Source organism: Corylus avellana, chromosome 1 (genome assembly GCF_965113065.1).
Source record: "Corylus avellana chromosome 1, dhCorAvel1.hap1.2, whole genome shotgun sequence".
Lineage (NCBI taxonomy): Eukaryota > Viridiplantae > Streptophyta > Magnoliopsida > Fagales > Betulaceae > Corylus > Corylus avellana.
Window position 1 is genome coordinate 7400489 of NC_142490.1, and position 20149 is coordinate 7420637.

General features: G+C 37.2%; 4 protein-coding genes and 2 pseudogenes across 5 annotated transcripts; 3 read left to right on the forward strand and 3 right to left on the reverse strand.

Annotated features, from left to right (window-relative positions):
- Nucleotides 1-1730: 1730 nt before the first annotated feature.
- On the reverse strand, nt 1731-3298 carry LOC132169002 (peroxygenase-like; annotated as a pseudogene).
- Nucleotides 3299-3516: 218 nt separating this feature from the next.
- Nucleotides 3517-4303, forward strand: LOC132169003 (large ribosomal subunit protein uL14x/uL14z/uL14y). The gene is made up of 2 exons (XM_088512165.1): nt 3517-3593; nt 3926-4303. The coding sequence occupies exon 2, from the start codon at nt 3958-3960 to the stop codon at nt 4291-4293; it is 336 nt and encodes a 111-aa protein (XP_088368291.1). The 5' UTR covers nt 3517-3593; nt 3926-3957; the 3' UTR covers nt 4294-4303.
- Nucleotides 4304-6846: 2543 nt separating this feature from the next.
- Nucleotides 6847-9726, forward strand: LOC132172694 (putative disease resistance RPP13-like protein 3). Its single transcript, XM_059584244.2, has one exon. It carries the CDS (start codon nt 7054-7056, stop codon nt 9724-9726), a length of 2673 nt encoding a protein of 890 aa, XP_059440227.2. The 5' UTR covers nt 6847-7053.
- Nucleotides 9727-10469: 743 nt separating this feature from the next.
- LOC132172165 (peroxygenase) lies at nt 10470-13826 on the reverse strand. Its single transcript, XM_088513205.1, has 3 exons — nt 13665-13826; nt 11063-11157; nt 10470-10626 (listed from the first exon to the last, which is right to left on the reverse strand). The coding sequence occupies exons 1-3, from the start codon at nt 13824-13826 to the stop codon at nt 10470-10472; spliced, it is 414 nt and encodes a 137-aa protein (XP_088369331.1).
- On the forward strand, nt 13478-17097 carry LOC148587906 (putative disease resistance RPP13-like protein 3; annotated as a pseudogene). The gene is made up of 2 exons (XR_015909780.1): nt 13478-16543; nt 16741-17097. The product of XR_015909780.1 is annotated as a putative disease resistance RPP13-like protein 3 (transcript).
- A 141-nt stretch (nt 17098-17238) lies between these two features.
- Nucleotides 17239-19816, reverse strand: LOC132168996 (peroxygenase 2-like). Its single transcript, XM_088512169.1, has 6 exons — nt 19497-19816; nt 19259-19408; nt 18158-18243; nt 17972-18066; nt 17702-17827; nt 17239-17521 (listed from the first exon to the last, which is right to left on the reverse strand). Exons 1-6 carry the CDS (start codon nt 19621-19623, stop codon nt 17365-17367), a joined length of 741 nt encoding a protein of 246 aa, XP_088368295.1. The 5' UTR covers nt 19624-19816; the 3' UTR covers nt 17239-17364.
- Between the last annotated feature and the right edge of the window lie 333 nt (nt 19817-20149).

Here is a 20149-nt window from a genome sequence, read left to right on the forward strand (position 1 = left end):
TATAAGGTCAAATTTTAGTTAATTTATTTAATTGCAGCTCTAGGAGTTGGAAAAACTGTACATTGTTTTAGTTCATTTATTCTTCACTGCTATGATAAAAGGCTAATAAACCACCCCTTAAGGCAAAGCACTCTGTCTAACCTTACAAAAGAAAGGAATACAAGCATATCTATGCCTCAATCTTCAAAGAAATATGGGAAAAATATAAAAAAGCCCCACAAACTACCAGCCGTTTTCGATTTAGCCCCCTAATGTTCCAAAAGTGATAAAGTAACCCCCCAAACTACCAAATTATTGCATTTTGGCCACTCCGTTAGTCAAAACCGTCAGTTTGGACGGAAACTGCAAAACGACGTCGTTTGTTACGGGTAAGTTACTACAATGCCCTTTTGAGAAAAATATAAAAAAGCCCCCCAAACTACCAGCCGTTTTCATTTTAGCTCCCTAATGTTCAAAAAGTGATAAAGTAGCCCCCTAACTACCAAACAGTTGCAATTTGGCTACTCCGTTAGTCATTACTGTCAAATATGATGGAAAATTCAAAATTACGTCGTTTTGACAATAGTAAATTACTAAAATGCCCTTTTAGAAAAAAAAAATCATATTAAAACAAGCACGCTAAATGGCGCCGTTTTGCTTAAAATTAAGGTTTCCTTACACTTACCAAAACGGCGCCGTTTTGATAAGTGTTAGGAATAAAAAGAAAAAACTTTAGACACCACGCAGAAAAAACCCCCAACCCCAGTGTATCTCTCTCCCCCAAACCGCCGACCACCACATCGTTCTATTTCCAGCAACCTTCTCCCTCAAGTGAAAAAAACGCAACGCCCCTCTCTCTCTTTCTCTCAAAACGACTGCCCCTGCCATCACCATCCATCACCGCCGGCCACACCATCCACTAGCTACAAAGCGCCACCGAAAAATTCTTACCCATTGTAGAAATCAAACAAAAAAATCACGTTCGTAGATAAACAACACCGATCCGACAGCTATACCATGAAATACAATAAAAAGATTGAGTTATGGGTAAGATTTACAGGCTGTCGGAGATAGACGACGTGGTGGCCGGTGGTTTTGGGGAGAAAGATAAATTGGGGTTGGGGGTTTTTTCGTGGGTCACCTGCGTGGGGTCTAGGGTTTTTTCTTTTAATTCCCAACACTTACCAAAGTGGCATCATTTTGGTAAGTGTAAGGAAATCCTAATTTCAAGCAAAACGGCGCCGTTTTGCTTGCTTGTTTTAATATGATATTTTTTTTTCCAAAAATGGCATTTTGGTAACTTAACATTGCCAAAACGATGTAGTTTTAAATTTTTCATCATATTTGACGGTAATGAATAACGGAGTGGCCAAATTGCAATTGTTTGGTAGTTTGGGGGCTACTTTATCACTTTCTGAATATTAGGGGGCTAAAATGAAAACGGCCGGTAGTTTGGGGGGCTTTTTTATATTTTTCCCAAAAGGGCATTGTAGTAACTTACCTGTAACAAACGACGTCGTTTTGCAGTTTCCGTCCAAACTGACGGTTTTGACTAACGGAGTGGCCAAAATGCAATAGTTTGGTAGTTTAGGGGGCTACTTTATCACTTTTGGAACATTAGGGGGCTAAATCGAAAACGGCTGGTAGTTTGGGGGGCTTTTTTATATTTTTCCCAAGAAATATATATGTTCCAATGTTCCAATAACCAACACAAAGATCCTTGCATTGCATGTCGTCTTATAATTGGAGCATCATGCCACCTTGCCAATAGGAGGACTCTTTTGAACCTTGGCACAATATTCAAACAAGCTTCCATCGAAGCAACGCCTCACAGCTTCTTTAGCTAAGAAACCTTCTTCATCCTTTGCAAGAACATAAAGAGCTCCCCATTCCAGTTTACTTGTTATCCTGAACCAATATATAAGCAAAGACTAATTAACTACATGCACGTTTAAGAGGGTTTCTTCGTGTGCGTGTTAAATCACTACTTATATATTCAAAAAGCTAAAACGGATAGAAAATGATTGATTTAATAATTTAATTAATATTTTAAAACACAGTGCATAATGGAGAACGAAAGAGATAGAGAGACCAGCCAAAGAAATCAAATGCGTTACGGTTAGCCTCAGTCATGTGCCAAAGCTCCCGTGGTGTAAACTTGTCAGGAAGTGTACGAGCATATTTGCTGAACATGTTCTCAAGATGTGCAGGGATGAACCTGGAATCAAATTGTGGACATTTTAGGGTTTATTAGGTAGCTCTATATAAATTTGATGAGATAAACAAGATGCATTAAACTAATACTATATTTGCAATTTGGAAAGGACCTAGAAAATGTCAATTGGGTGTTCATATATCTCACCTTCCCTCTGTATTGTAAGCCCCTGAATCACTTCCGTGCTTTGCCCTATGCATGTTGTGTATGTATATTGGGAATTAAGCTGATGGTATCCATGTCTGCAAGAGATCAAGAACACTCAAAATTATCACCTTAATTTACCCTTAAATCAGACAAATATATATATTCTAAGTCACTACAAACTTACAGGTGAAGTACCATAGCTCATTGATACATGCACCAGAATCATCAACACCAAGGAAACAATCGCATTGAAACCAATCGCACAAAATCCTGTAAAACACTTCTCAAAATTTTACCAAACGGGCCGAGTCCTTTGCTCCCGCGGCAAGAAAATACAAAATTTATATAGTATCACAAACTTCATTTTGTTTTCATGTGTTTGAGATTATAACAAATCAGAAGAGCAAAATTGGCTTGGGAAAGAAATTAATTAGCTTGCCGTGTGAAGAAGATTAAATAAATGTTTTGGTCAAGCGAAGACACTAGCAAGTTGGTTGCGAGTTTAGAATAAAAATGAGATACATTATGAAGCAGAAACCGAGGATTGAAACTTTATAGGTTGTGGAAAAAACTGGCAAAATTATAGTTGACTGCTCTTAAGATATAATTTGGAAAGCAACTGTATTTTTAAAATTTGTTTTAAGATGCTATTACCTACAAAGAAAATAAATATTAGAAGATAATATATACCTAGCACATAGTAAATGGCAGCGGACCCTATTGGATAAGAATCGACAGCAATTAGCAATTTGAATTGCTAACAATTTTGGCACTTATATGGAACCTACCTTAACAAATAAATTTTGGACTATTCAGCCACTTATCCTGATAAGTGGGTTTCATATGAGTTTTCTTATATTAATTGTCTAAATTACTAACAATTCCAGCAGATAATTGTTGTGGATCCCAATCCGACTCTAATCTTTGAACATAGTAAATGGCAACGACTCTAATCATAGTTCTCTCTCTCTTGATTAGCTTTTAGTGTTATTCTCTGTTTGGATGCTCAGAAAACTGTGGAAAGAAAAGTGTTGAAAAGAAATGGGATTGTCTCTCAGAATTTTGGTTCCAAAAAATTAGGCCATGTTTTGGAGCTGTATTTGGCTCTCTTCAGCAACAGTTTATTTTTTTCTTCTCAAAATTACTTTTGTCTGAAGCTAGTAGATTTTTTTTTTATTATGTTTCCCTATTCCTAGCAACGAAATAGAGCATTTGGATTTCAGTTTGCTTTTGCCTTTTATTCTCTGCTTAGGTAATCATTTGGTTCTGGTTTCTTGCTTTCTCACTCTTTGGTTGCTGGAAGCGCACACAGTTTATACGTTTCGGCTCAAATTTTCCTCATGCTTTTTTACTTTTTGTTTCCCTATATATATATATATATATATATATAAATTTTGTCTGCAAAGCAACAGCGAATTAGTGGTATATTAGGAGAGACTTAAAAATTGTGGAAAGAGTCATTAGAATTAGTTGAGCGAGAGTATGAAACTCTTTTTGAGTTTTTTGAACTTTTCCCAAAGAAGAAATATGGGATATGGGTTTCATTCATTTTTTTCTTGATTGTTTATATTTATTGATTTGCAGGACGTGGAGGAAGTGCTGGGAACAAGTTCCGGATGTCACTGGGTCTTCCAGTGGCAGCAACCGTGAATTGTGCAGACAACACTGGGGCCAAGAACCTTTACATTATCTCTGTGAAGGGGATCAAAGGTCGCCTCAACCGCCTGCCGTCAGCATGTGTTGGCGATATGGTGATGGCAACTGTCAAGAAAGGGAAGCCTGATCTCCGAAAGAAGGTCTTGCCCGCTGTTATTGTGAGGCAGCGCAAGCCGTGGCGCCGAAAGGATGGTGTTTTTATGTACTTCGAAGGTTGCTATTTTTCTGTATATGTTGATATGGATATGTTTATATCGTTTGTTTGGTTGTTAACAAGTCATAAGGAGCGTAGATAATAGGACGTATTTTGCCTAACAACAGGTTAGAATGCTTTAAGCACAAACTTCTATTTTGGAAGGTTCTATATTATTGGTTTGTTCTTTGTTATAGAAACTGCACTTTATCTAAGTGTTTTATAACAGATTATTTACTTATTTTTTTTTAAAAAAAAACTGATCCATAGGTAATTAGGCATTAGAAAGCGCTAGGTAATTATGATGCTTTCTCTCGTTCAATATCATAGTAATTGTTGTGGCATGGCAAGCATGAATATATTAGTGAAACTAATGCATCTTCTTTGGGACTATGTATGATTAAATTATTTTTTAGTTCAAATATATATGTATATATATATATATATTGTTGGGGTATTTTTTTGTTTTTTTTTCTACTACTGTGGAACTTGTATTTGCTTTTGTGATGGCAATTTGTTAATGATTTTGTTTTGAAAAGCTGTAGTATCTATAAACTAGTATTTTACTTTAGTCTTCACTTCATAATTTCTGTTTCATCACAACATCATCAGCGTAGTCAATATTATGAACATTGACAAGCTAATCTTTCAATCATTAACCAAACTAAACCCAAGTATTATTGCATAGGTGAATCTTTGGCTCTTTCAATCCACTTGTTTATTATTGTTTTGTTCACTGCTTCTCTCCCTGAAATTGTTTACTAAAGTAATTGAATTGATGCCCTCAGTTTTCTCAATTGACACAAGTTTTCTCTAAATTGAGATTTAGGAATGTTTTTTCAACTCCGGTCTATAAATTTGTCATGTGTTATTATTGCATGTATTCATATGATTTTTTAGTTAGCCGTAAATAAAATATGTGATTTTGCAATAAAATGACTTAAAAATACGTATTTCTCATATGTTAAAAAAGTATATGGTATTGTCCTCGATGAGTAGATCAATTGATTGGAGGCCACACCTCCCTTGCTATAAAGTGAATCAAAAGAAAATGTATGTTCTAGAGGAAACAGAATATTATTATCTCTGCAATATCCCAACTATCTAAGAGCACTCCAGGCCATGAAGCAAAAAAAGACCTCACATTTGGCTAGTTAAAGTGGTTACAAGTTTGCTTAGCTTAAATATTAATGCAGCCAAGTGTGAACGGCTGTAGCACTGGTGCCTCATAAAGTCATATATGGGGTCAGTTTGTGAAGTATCTCCCGTGATTCACGGTGCAATGATGGTGTTTTGTAATCAAGGAATCGATCTTTCGGCAACAAATAGCACTACTCATCTTTACTTTTTGAAAACAACGTGGAAATGCCCAATCAACCGAAAATGATGGCTTCTCTTTAGACCTTTCAATGTCTTTCCAAGAACCAAATTGAGCAACCCTTTCTTCACATTTCTGAGCTAGGGTTTGTTTCCTGGATCCTTCCCTCTTATTTATTTCTCTCCTTAATTATCACTACGGTTGCGGTAGAAAAAGAAAACATAAAAATAATTGTAGAGAATAAATTTGTATTTCTGATGTGTATTCAATTGTACAATAAAATGACCTATTTATAGTTGAATGATATCCTAAAAGAAAGAAAATACAATAATTACAAAATCACATAAAATCAGCATATTTACAATAATGAATGCGATATCAAATATTTTCGTAATATATTAAGAAAATTACGAGAATATAATATTGCGGAAATATAATATTCTAACACCCTTCAAACTCTAGGGGGAGAAGCCAACTTGAGTTTGAAGATAAGATCAGTGAGTCTTCTCGGTGGATGAGATTTGGTAAAGATGTCAGCCAATTGATCTGCAAAGGTAACAGAATGAAGATGTAAAATACCAATATTTTTGAAGACAGCCTTCATTAGTCATGGTTTGACGACGCAAAGAGCGTGTTGTAGTTGGGAGCGGGTCACGTGCAACTCTATAACTGTTCACGTGATCAAACATTCTCTCTATAACATAAAGCAAAGAAAAATACTATACACACTCTCAAATGTACAGTTTTTGACATGCCAGTAAAAATCACTACAAATAAATTTAGGTGAATATTTGGAGGATGGTGGTATTTCAATCAAACACGTGTGAAATGACATGAACTGATTAAAACATATGGTGTAACACATTTTAAATTATTTTCTTAGTCCTTTTGACTGCGGAACTAATATCTGCTTTTGTGAGACTGACGGCAATTTGTTAATGATTTTGTTTTAACATTATGACATTGACAAGCAAATCTTTCAATCTTTAACCAAACTAAACCCAAGTATTACTGCATTCCACTTCTTTATTTTTGTTTTGTTTACTGCGTTTCACGGTGAATGATGCGGTGTTTAATTTATCACAGAATCGATCTTATCTTTCGGCAACAACGTCGACCACAAAAGAAAAAAAGGACGGTGAGTGGAAATAGCACTTTACTTTTTAGAAACCACGTCGAAATGAAAGCAACGACTTGTTATGGCAGGAAACAGAGGAACAACCATGGAAGTAGCACAACTCTTTTGAACTCTGCATTCCTTCTTCTCTTTCCCTACCCACCAACCCCAGCTTTCCCCCAATCAACCAAAAATGGATTCTCAGTAGACTGTCAATGTCTTTCCAAGAACCAAATTGAGCAACCCTTTCTTCACATCACTGAGGGTCTCTTCCCTTTCCTCTTATTTCTTTTTCTCCTTAATTATCACTACCATCTGCAACCAAGAAACAGTAAACACCAAATACAGTGAGAGAGAGAGACAAACAGTTTGTTAGCAGCTTTCCAACATTTCTAGCAGATTTAAGGGAGGGAATATTATAAGGAAATATGGCCGACCATGCTGTTAATTTCCTCGTACAGTACTTGTCCCAGGAACTCGGAAAGGAAGCAAATTTCTTTGGTGGAGTGCAGGGTCAAGTCAAGTCACTCCATAGGGAGCTTAGGCTTATAAAGATCTTCCTGGAGAGCTCCGTGGGGAAACGAAATGAGCATCCAATGGTGAAGGAGGTAGTTGGACAGATCAGGGAGGTGGCTTACGAGGCTGAGGATGTTATCGACACGTTCATCCTCAAGATTGCAGAACACAGGAGGAGGAGCTGGATGGAGAGGATATTTCATAGCCCCATGCACGCAATGATGCTTCGGGAAGTTCGAAATAAGATTGCAGACATCGAGAATGAAATTAATAAAATCTACAACAATAGAGAAAAATATGGCATTGAAAGAGCCACCGAGAGTATAGATGCAGCGGTGGCAGCGGCTACGGAGGCACTACACAAGCGTAGAAGAGAAGTTGAGGAAGATGACGTGGTGGGCTTCGTTGATGACTCATCGGCACTGGTGCAGCAACTTACTGAAGGGAGTCGTGAGTTTGACGTCATTTCGATAATTGGCATGGGCGGGTTGGGGAAGACAACTCTTGCCAAGAAAATCTACAACAATGTTGACGTCAAGAGGCACTTTGAGTGTCGTGCATGGGTGTATGTATCTCAAGATTTCAAAACTAAAGAGCTCTTGCTTAAAATTTTGAAACAGATGGAAATATCAGAACTGCAAAGGACATTAGAAGAAGAAATGGGTATAAAAATATCAGATTTGTGGAGGACACTAGAAGGCATGGGTGTTGAAAAATTAAAAGAGCACTTGTTCAAATGCTTGCAAAGAAAAAGGTACCTAATAGTCATGGACGACATCTGGAAAACTGAAGACTGGGATGAGGCAAGAACTGCTTTTCCTGATGATTGGAATGGAAGCAGAATATTGATCACAAGCCGCATAAAAGAAGTAGCTTCAAATGCAAGCCCTGCTCCTCCCCACTTTCTCGCATTTCTTAACAAAGATGAAAGTTGGGAGCTCTTTAGTAAGAAAGTGTTTCGGGGAAGAACATGTCCTCCCGAGTTAGAAACTCTAGGGAGAAAAATCGCTGATGATTGTTGTGGCTTACCACTTTCCATTGTGGTTTTAGGGGGCCTTTTAGCAAATAGAGAGAAGACATCCCGAGAATGGTCAAAATTAATTGGCAATGTAAATTGGTACCTTACTGAGGCTAATCCAATCTGCAAAGACATATTGGCCTTAAGCTACACGAACTTGCCTCGACGCTTGCAACCATGCTTTTTGTATTTTGGTATATACCCGGAAGACTTTGAGATCCGCGCAAGGCAATTGATCCACCTATGGACAGCCGAGGGATTCATACAGCACACCGGCAATAGAAGCATAGAGGATGTTGCCGAAGACTACTTGGAGGAGCTCATTGATCGAAGCTTGATCCAAGTGAGTAGGAGGGCGACAGATGGAGGCGTAAAGAAATGTCGTATTCATGATCTTCTACGAGACCTCTGCATATCCGAGAGTAAGGAAGACAAATTTCTTGAGCTACTTAGAGCTGGTAACCTTTCATTCCCCATCAAACCTCGTAGACTATCCTTCCATGGTGATGGTAGTTTTCCTGTATACAAGGTCCTAAACTTCTTTGATCCTCCGTGTGCTCGTTCTTTGTTGTTCTTTGGCGATGTCGGAGCTAGAGACTTGAATTTGTTCGTCAAAAACTTCAAGTTGATTCGGGTGCTTAATTTGGAGTGTATAGTACTCCACTCCATTACCAGAAGCATAGAAACAATGATCCACTTGAGGTACTTGAGGATAAAATTCTTTGAGTCAGTAATTGTTAATATTCCTGATTCATTTGGTAACCTTAGGAATCTAGAAACACTTGTCCTGGAGGGTGGAGATTTTGGAGACGATTATCCAGTACGTAGGGCATCCGGGATATTTAAGCTGCAGAGTTTAAGGAATCTGCATCTGGAACAGTTCCCGCTGTGGTCTTGCCATTTGGATGAAGTTCTATGGAACCTCCAAATCCTTTCCATTTCAATATGTAGGTACGATGGAGAGCAAATTTTTGGTATCGCACTGGATAAGTTTCCTTGTGTAAGGGAAGTAACATTAGGTTTTTTTCACAACGATCGGGAAGAATACAAAAAAGCAGTAGAATTGTTGGAAGGCCTTCACCAGTTAGGGTATCTTCAAAAATTGAAAATCGAGGGATTCCCAATACTTCCTAATGATTCGATTTCATTTCCATTGACAATCACTCAACTAACCTTAAAACAAGTTGGGTTAGCAGAAGGTGGCGGCATGACAGTGCTGGGAAACCTTCCCAATCTTCGGATACTTAAATTAAAACGGTGTCTCGCGATTGATAATCTGCACGTCTTTGGAGATTCATTTCCTCGACTCGAAGTCCTTAAATTGCGACGTTTGTATCACGTTAAAGAATGGAAACAAGAGGAAGGTGCAATGCCGTGCCTTAGATATTTGGTTATCGGCAGATGCAGTAAGTTGACCATACTCCCTCCGGAACTTTGGAGTTTGACTACCTTGCAAAAGGTGGAGGTGTTAAGCCCCAACCTAAAATTGAAACAGATGATGCAAGAATTGCAGAGGACGGTTAGCTGTAAGCTAGTGATCGGTTCAGGTCCCTCGTCCAGCATCTGATTACTGATTCGTGGGTTCAAGTAATGATATCACCCACTTTGCAGGTATACTGTTCTTTCTCTTTTCATTTCTATTCTCACTTTTAACATTTGCAGCACCTAATTATAAATATGTAGTCCTTTGATCTTTTCGTTGTTGAAAACAATATATATATATATATAATCACTAATATTCTTTTTGTAAATAAATTCATCAATTTAATTAATTATGTGATTCTGACTTTGGTTTGATAAGGCTGGAGTTGTCAGTTTACGTCCCCTGTTTTTCAGCATATGTAGGATTCTGCTACAAGAAGGAGAAGAGACACCAAATAGAGCTAATTAAGAGTCATCATTGTTATCTTCTTGAGGCTTTGGTGAGACTCCATAATTGCCACCTTGTTAGCATTGTTTGTGTGTGATGCTTTTGTTTGATCCAGATATATCGTTTTTGTGTGTGTTTTCAAGCTTGTGTGTGTAAGAATCAATGGTTGGAATTTTATATAAGGTCAAATTTTAGTTAATTTATTTAATTGCAGCTCTAGGAATTGGAAAAACTCTACATTATTTTACTTCATTTATTCTTCACTGCTATGATAAAAGGCTAATAAACCACCCCTTAATTAGGCAAAGCACTTCTGACCTTACAAAAGAAAGGAATACAAGCATATCTATTCCTCAATCTTCAAAGAAATATATATGTTCCAATGTTCCAATAACCAACACAAAGATGCTTGCATTGCATGTCGTCTTATAATTGGAGCATCATGCCACCTTGCCAATAGGAGGACTCTTTTGAACCTTGGCACAATATTCAAACAAGCTTCCATCAAAGCAACGCCTCACAGCTTCTTTAGCTAAGAAACCTTCTTCATATTTTGCAAGAACATAAAGAATTCCCCATTCCAGTTTGCTTGCTATCCTGAAACAATATATAAGTAGAGATTAATTAACTACACATTTTATAGGGTTTCTTCGTGTGCGTGTTTCATCGCCACTTATATATTCTAAAAGCTTAACCATATAGAAAATAATTAATTTAATATTTTAAAACACAGTAAATGAAGGAGAAAGAAAAAGAGAGAGACCAGCCAAAGAAATCAAGTGTGTTACGGTTAGCCTCAGTCATGTGCCAGAGCTAGCGTAGTGTAAGCTTGTCAGGAAGTGTACGAGCATATTTGCTGAACGTGTTCTGAAGATGTGCAGGGATGAACCTGCAATCAAATTGGGGACATTTTAGGGCTTATTAGGTAGCTCTATATAAATTTGATGAGATAAAGAAGATGCATTAAACTAATACTATATTTGCAATTTGGAAAGGACCTAGAAAATGTCAATTGGGTGTTCATATATCTCACCTTCCGTCTGTATCGTAAGTCCCTGAATCACTTCCGTGCTTTGCCCTATGCATGTTGTGTATGTATATTGGGAAGTAAGCTAATGGTATCCATGTCTGCAAGAGATCAAGAACAACCAAAATTATCACCTTAATTTACCCTTAAATCAGACAAATATATATAAATTCTAAGTCACTACAAACTTATAGGTAGCTCATTGATACATGCACCAGAATCATCAACACAAAGGAAACAATAGCATTGAAACCAATTGCATGAAATCCTGTAAAACACTTCTCAAAATTTTACCAAACGGGCCGAGTCATTTGCCCCCTAGTGAGGCAAGAAAATACAATTCTTGGCTTAAAATTTATATAGTATCACAAACTTCATTTTGTTTTCATGTGTTTGAGATTATAACAAATCAGAAGAGCAAAATTGGCTTGGGGAAGAAATTAATTAGCTTGCCGTGTGAAGAAGATTAAATAAATGTTTTGGTCAAGCGAAGACACTAGCAAGTTGGTTGCTAGTTTAGAATAAAAAATGAGATACATTATGGGGCAGAAACCAAGGATTGAAACTTATAGGTTGTGGAAAAAACTGGCAAAATTATAGTTGACTGCTCTTGAGATATAATTTGGAAAGCAACTGCATTTTTACAATTTGTTTCAAGATGCTATTACCTACAAAGAAAATAAATATTAGAAGATAATATATAGCTAGCACATAGGACTCTATTGTATAAGGATAGACAGCAATTAGCAATTTGAATTGCTAACAATTTTGGCACTCATATGGAACCTACCTTATCAAATAAATTTTGGGCTATTTCGCCACTTATCCTACTAGGTGAGTTTCATATGAGTTTTCACCTAATAATTATCTCACCAGCATTTCACTTAAATGACTAGCATTGATTCTAGTTTTTCATGAAGTGAATGCAGTATTTGACCATAATGGGGCTATTTTAAATTAAGAAAGATGATAGAAACTCAACTATTTTGCTCAATAAATGTCCAACTTTTGCCTTCTTTTGTAATTTTTTAAAAAAGGTGCCAAAATAAAAAATGAACATTTTTAAAAAAATGTCATTATTATGAAGAAAAATACAATTTTTTATTTTTTGAAAAATACCAAAAATAGATATTATTGGTTCAGACATTTTTTTTATTTTTTATTTTGTTTTTTTTTTTTAAAAAAAAAAAATTACAAAAGAAGGCAAAAGTTGGACATTTGTTGGGCAAAATAGTTGGGCCTTTAACATTTCCCTTAATTTAAATATTGTGTGAATGATAACAAAGCTAATTAATTATTCCTTTAATAATAATTATTAAACATATATAGATTCTGGGACACAGTAACAGCAACAATAAATATTATTATACCGAAAATACTAATTAATAACAATTCAATTAAAGGAGGGCCTGTTGGTTTTGTGTCTTTTGGAGTTGTTAGTATTGATTATAACACCCTTCGCATCTGATGAGTTTTATAAAAATTTGGTGATCATATGGGCTTGGGACATATTTAGAGAATGGTGGTGTTTCAAACACGTCGACAGATGAGTTGTGAAATGACATGAACTGGTTAAAACATATGGTGTAACACATATATAAATAAGGATCAAAGGGGAGCAAAATTAGTACGTTGTTTTTCATGCCACTTGACTATATAGATTATTGAAATGATTAAAAAGGAGGGTAGATAGCCTAGAATGCTGGAACTTGTCTGAATTTCACCACCTACCACATGCATTCGGTCAACCATCCCAGCCTCAGTCCAACTTGGTATCCAAGGTTTTCACCTGCGTGCTTCATTTTATAAGTAATAATGGGTAGCTCATTGTCCTTCAGGCTAGCAGCATTATTTTAAACTGGCATATCAATGCTGCCAAACCATTTTGAGTTGGCACATTCATTTGGGAATTCATTTCTTGTGGGGTTTTTTTTTTTTAATTGTAGTTGTAAGCCTCTTGTGCATGTCTGTTCTGATTGCAGAACATGATTTTTTAATTAGTATTTGAGAAACACATGACTTTAGTAAGACGATTTCATAAATGTGTACTTTTTATATGCTTAAAACACACACTTTATTTTATAAAGTGAATTGGAAGAAATATAAATTTCCGAGATGAATATCATTCATAAACAGAATATTATAATGTCTGCAATGTCCCAACTATCTAATTAATTGATTAAAACAAATTCTTGAAGTATGATAAACACAAGTAGCACTCGGACCGCTAACATATGATATAGACTCAGTTTAAACCTTAAAAATCTTTCACTTTTGTGAAGTATCCCGTGTTTCACGGTGCAATCAAGGATGGTGTTTCATTAATTTATCAGGGAATCAATCTTACCTTTCGGCAACAACGTCGACCCCAAAAAGAAAAGAAAAAGGATGGGGAGTGGAAATAGGACTACACTTATTTTTTATTTTATCAGGAATCGATCTTTAGCTTTTGGAAACAACGTCGAAATGCCCAAGAAAAAACAAGGATGTTAACATGAAAGAAAGCAACGACTTCTTATGGCAGCAGAAAAACAGAGGATCAACAAATGATTCCGGACCCGTGGAAATAGCATTCCTTCCACCTTCTTCTCTTTCCCTACCCACCAACCCCTGCTTTCCCCCAATCAACAAAAAATGGGTTCTCAGAGTAGACTGTAATTAATGTCTTTTCAAGAACCAAATTCAGCAACCGTATCTTTAGATCTCTGAGCGCCTGTTTCCTTTCCACCGTTTCTTTCCTCTTATTTCCTTTTCTCCTTATCACTACCATCTGCAACCAAGAAAAGGTAAGGAAATATGGCCGACTATGTTGTTAATTTCCTCGTAGAGTACTTATCCCAGCAACTCGAAAAGGAAGGCAATTTCTTTGGTGGAGTGGAGAATCAAGTCAGGTCACTCCATAGGGAGCTTAGACTGATAAATATCTTCTTGGAGAGTTCGGTGGGGAAACGGAATGAGCATGCAATAGTGAAGGAAGTAGTCGGACAGATCAGGGAGGTGGCTTACGAGGCAGAGGATGTTATCGACATGTTCATCCTCAAGGTTGGAGTGCACAGGAGAAGGAGCCTGATGGGGAGGATACTTCGTAGCCCCAAGCACGCAAAGATGCTCTGGGATGTTGGAAAGAAGATTGCGGGCATCAAGAATGAAATCAATGAAATCTACAACAATAAAGAAAGGTATGGCATTGAAAGAGCCACATATAGTGTAGATGCGGCGGCGGCGGAGGCGCTACACAAACGTAGGAGAGAAGTCGAGGAAGATGACGTGGTGGGCTTCGTTGATGACTCATCGACACTAGTGAAGCAACTTATTGAAGGGGGTCGTAAGTGTGATGTCATTTCGATTATTGGCATGGGAGGGCTGGGGAAGACAACTCTTGCCAGGAAGATCTACAACAATGTTGGCGTCAAGAGCCACTTTGGGTGTCGTGCATGGGTGTATGTATCTCAAGATTTCATAACTAAAAAGCTCTTGCTTAAAATTTTGAAACAGATGGAAATATCATTTCTGCGGAGGACACTAGAAGAAGAAATGGGTATAGAAATATCAGATATGTGGAGGACACTAGAAGGCATGAGTGTAGAAAAATTAAAAGAGCAGTTGTCCAAATGCTTGCAAAGAAAAAGGTACCTAATAGTCATGGACGACATCTGGAAAACTGAATTCTGGGATGAGGCAAGATCTGCTTTTCCTGATGATTTGAATGGAAGCAGAATATTGATCACCAGCCGCATAAAAGAAGTAGCTTCACAGGCAAGCCTTACTCCTCCCTACTTACTCCCATTTTTTGATGAAAATGAAAGCTGGGAGCTCTTTAGGAAGAAGGTGTTTCGAGGAGGAACATGTCCTCCCGAGTTAGAAACCTTGGGGAGAAGAATCGCATATGATTGTCGTGGCTTACCACTTTCCATTGTGGTCTTAGGGGGTCTTTTAGCAAATAAAGAGAAAACATCCCGAGAATGGTCCAAATTAATTGGCAATGTAAATTGGTACCTTACTGAGGCTAATCCAATCTGCAAAGACATATTGGCCTTAAGTTACACCAACCTACCTCGACGCTTGCAACCATGCTTTTTGTATTTTGGTGTATACCCCGAAGACTTTGAGATTCCTGTAAGGCAATTGATCCACCTATGGACAGCTGAGGGATTCATACAGCACACTGGCAATAGAAGCATAGAGGATGTTGCCGAAGACTACTTGGAGGAGCTCATTGATCGAAGCTTGATCCAAGTGAGTAGGAGGGTGACAGATGGAGGCATAAAGAAATGTCGCATTCATGATCTTCTGCGAGACTTCTGCATATCCGAGAGCAAGGAAGACAAATTTCTTGAGCTACTTAGAGCTGGTAAGCTTTCATTCCCCATCAAATATCGTAGACTATCCTTCCATGGTGATGGTAGCTTTCCTCTATACCATTTCCCAAGCTTCTCTGATCTTCCATGTGCCCGTTCTTTGCTGTTCTTTCGCGATGTCGAAGATATAGACTGGAATTTGTTCATCGGAAACTTCAAGTTAATTCGGGTGCTTAATTTCGCGCAGATAAAATTCCACTCCATTCCCGAAAGCATAGAAACAGTGATCCACTTGAGGTACTTGAGGATAAATTTACCTGATACAGCATGGGTTATTCTTGATTCCATTGGTAACCTTAGGAATCTGGAAACACTTTCTATAAAGGGTAGAAATTTTGCATCGGAAGGTTCAATAGGTGCGGTTACCGGGATATGTAAGCTACAACATTTAAGAAATCTGTATGTGACCTGCCGTTGCCTTACCATTTTGATGAAGCTTTATGGAACCTCCAAGTCCTTTCCACTTCAACATGTTGGTATGATGGAGAGCAAACTTTTGCTGTCGCACTGGACAAGTTTCCTTGTGTAAGGGAACTAACTATACGATTTATTTACAATGGGTCGAGTTTTGAAGAAGACAAAAAAGCAGTAGATTTTTTGGGAGGCCTGCGCCATTTACGTTATCTTCAAATATTGAGAATTGAGCAATTCCTAATGCTTCCTAGGGATTCGAGTCCATTTCCATTGACAATCACTCAACTAACCTTAAAATATGCTCGGTTAACAGAAGGTGGCGGCATAAAATTGCTGGGAAACCTTCCCAATCTTCGGATACTGAATATAAAAAGCTGTGCTATTAGTATTCTGCACGTCTTTGGAGTTTCATTTCCTAGACTCGAAGTCCTTGAATTGCGAAGTTTGGAACAAGTTAAAGAATGGAAACAAGAAGAAGGTGTAATGCCATGCCTTAAATATTTGGTTATCAGCGGATGCCATAATTTGATCAAGCTCCCTCCGGATCTATGGAGTTTGACTGCCTTGCAAAAGGTGGAGGTGTTAAGTCCCAACCCAGAATTGGCACACGTGCTTCGAGAATTGCAGATGAAGGTTAGGTGTAAGCTAGTGATCGGTTCAATTGATTTACAACCCTCCTCGTCCAGATCAAGTGCTGATTTCATCCATTTTGCAGGTATACTTTTCTTTCTCTTTTCATTTCTTTTCTCACTTTTAACATTCCCTTGATCTTTTCGTTGTTGAAAACAATATATAGTCACTATTCTTTTCGAAAATAAATTTATCAATTTAATTAATTATGTGATAATAGAGAAGAACTTCAACGGAAATGGAACAGTGTTCCTCTCAATAACTGTTATGATGTTCATGCAGGAGAGTAGCCCCATGGTTTTTAGGAGGTAGGGGGATTGGTGGAGGACTAACGGCTAGCAACGGTTAGTCTGTTGATTGAAAGACTTTTGTTTGATAAGGCTGGAGTTGTCTGTTTACTTCCCCTGTTTTTCAGCACATGTAGGAGTCTGCTACAAGAAGTAGTAGAGACACCAAATAGAGCTAATTAAGAGTCATCATTAATGTTATCTTCTTAGAGACTTTGGTGACACTCCATTGACACATTGTTCGCATTGTGTGTGTTTGGTGCTTTTGTTTGATCCAAATGGCGTTTTTGTGTATGTTTTCAAGCTGAAGAAAAACTAAAAGATTGTGTAAGAATCAATGGCTTGAATTTTACAGAAGGTCAAATTTTAGTTAATTTATTTAATTGCAGCTCTAGGGATTGGAAAAACTCTACATTATTTTAGTTAATTTATTTCTTCACTGCAATGATAAAAGGCTAATAAACCACCCTGAATGCAAAGCACTTCGTCTAACCCTTTCAAAAGAAAGGAATACAGGGATATCCATGCATGCCTCGGTCTTCAAAGAAATATATGTGTTCCAATTAATGTTCCAATAACCAACACAAAGATGCTTGCATGTTGTCTTATAATTGGAGCATCATGCCACCTTGCCAATAGGAGGACTCTTTTGAACCTTGGCACAATATTCAAACAAGCTTCCATCGAAGCAACGCCTCACAGCTTCTTTAGCTAAGAAACCTTCTTCATCTTTTGCAAGAACATAAAGAATTCCCCATTCCAATTTACTCGCGATCCTGAAACAATATATATATAAGCAGAGATCAACCACACGTTTAAGAGGGTTTCTTCGTGTGCTTATTAAATCACCACTTATATATTCTAAAAGCTTAAACAGATACAAAATAATTGATTTAATAATTTAATTAATATTTTAAAACACATTGCATAATGGAAAACGAAAGAGATAGAGAGACCAGCCAAAGAAATCAAATGCGTTACGGTTAGCCTCAGTCATGTGCCAGAGCTCCCGTAGTGTAAGCTTGTCAGGCACTGTACGAGCATATTTGCTGAACATGTTCTCAAGATGTGCAGGGATGAACCTGCAATCAAATTGGGGACATTTTAGGGTTTATTAGGTAGCTCTATATAAATTTGATGAGATAAACAAGATGCATTAAACTAATACTATATTTGCAATTTGGAAAGGACCTAGAAAATGTCAATTGGGTGTTCATATATCTCACCTTCCCTCTGTATCGTAGGTCCCTGAATCACTTCCGTGTTTTGCCCTATGCATGTTGTGTATGTATATTGGGAAGTAAGCTGATGGTATCCATGTCTGCAAGAGATCATGAACACTCAAAATTATCACCTTAATTTACCCTTAAATCAGACAAATATATTTATATTCTAAGTCACTACAAACTTACAGGTGAAGTAGCATAGCTCATTGATGCATGCACCAGAATCATCAACACGAAGGAAACAATCGCATTGAAACCAATCGCACAAAATCCTGTAAAACACTTTTCAAAATTTTACCAAACAGGCCGAGTCTTTTGCCCCCGAGGCAAGAAAATGCAATTCTTGGCTTAAAATTTATATAGTATCACAAACTTCATTTTGTTTTCATGTGTTTGAGATTATAACAAATCAGAAGAGCAAAATTGGCTTGGGAAAGAAATTAATTACCTTGCCGTGTGAAGAAGATTAAATAAATGTTTTGGTCAAGCGAAGACACTAGCAAGTTGGTTGCTAGTTTAGAATAAAAATGGGATACATTATGAGGCAGAAACCAAGGATTGAAACTTATGGGTTGTGGAAAAAACTAGCAAAATTATAGTTGACTGCTCTTAAGATATAATTTGGAAAGCAACTGTATTTTTAAAATTTGTTTCAAGATGCTATTACCTACAAAGAAAATAACTATTAGAAGATAATATATAGCTAGCACATAGTAAATGGCAGCGGACTCTATTGGATAAGGATCGACAGCAATTAGCAATTTGAATTGCTAACAATTTTGGCACTCATATGGAACCTACCTTATCAAATAAATTTTGGGTTATTCCGCCACTTATCCGGATAGGTGGGTTTCATATGAGTTTTCTTATATTAATTGTCTAAATTACTAACAATTCGAGCAGTTAATTGTTGTGGATCCCAATCTGACTCTAATCTTCGAACATAGTAAATGGCAACAACTCTAATGAATAAGGATCCGCATCAATTAGCTACCTGAATCGATAGTAATTTGAGCACTCATATAAAACTCACATCTCCAAATAAATTTTGGGTTGTCTCACCACTTGTCTTAGCAGGCGAGTCCCATAAAAGTTTTCTCACGTTAGCTGCCCAAATTACTAGCAATTCGAACAACAAATTATTGCAAATCCTAATCCCAACTCTAATCTTTGAACATAATGTTTACTATTGCCAAGTCCAAGCATGTGTATGATATTTTATAAGAAAGTATCAACTGTTCCTATGAAGATCTGACACAAATGTATACATAACACACATTTTGTTACCTTTATATGTTTCCCAAGGGTAGATGATACCATCGTTGTTTTGGTCAAAGAAAGCAACATGCTGCTGAAGCACAGACATGTTGTGGTGGTTGTGGCCCCACGTGCCATTTACATTTTCTGTATCTGGCGCAGCCAGAGCTCGAGGCAAGTCTGAAGAAGAAGAAATACACTTCAAAATCAATATGAAAAGAGATGGATTAAGAAGAAAAGGGAAAAAGGAAAAAGAAGAGAAGATTACAGGGCTTGGGGAGCTTAGGCTCCAAATCAGCTCGGACCTTCCTTTCTGCAGTAATGGGTGCCTTCTCAGCAACCGTTGCCATGGCTTCCTTTGACATGGCTTCCTTTGATGCTTGATCTGTTGCCATCTCTCTCTCTCTCTAAACTCTATAAGGGAGTTTTACACTCTCTCATCTATACGCCTTCCAAATTTATAGCAAAGCGTTGAGACAGAGACACAACAAACTCCCCAACTGACTCGCCGGCCTGGTCGCTGGTCGCCGACCGATTAGGTTGGGGATTCATATTTGCGGGACATGCATGTTGACGCTGCCAGCTAGCTGCTCGCTGCATTCGTAGTACGACCAACATCCTTGCCACAGGGTATATACCATGGCAGATATTACAATAAATAAATTCACAATTCATCATAATAATCTAAAATTATTATTTTAGATGAATAATAACACCAAAATGTATAATAGAAATTTTACAATAATGAAAATATGGGAAATGGATAGCACCTTAAAGAGATTTCAACTAAAAAAAAAAAAAAAATCTCTTACAGATACAAAAATAGATTTCAACTTTATGTCATATATATCATAACACTTTTTTCAAACAATAAATAAAAAAACATTCTCAAAACACATTAACAAAATCACAGAGTATATA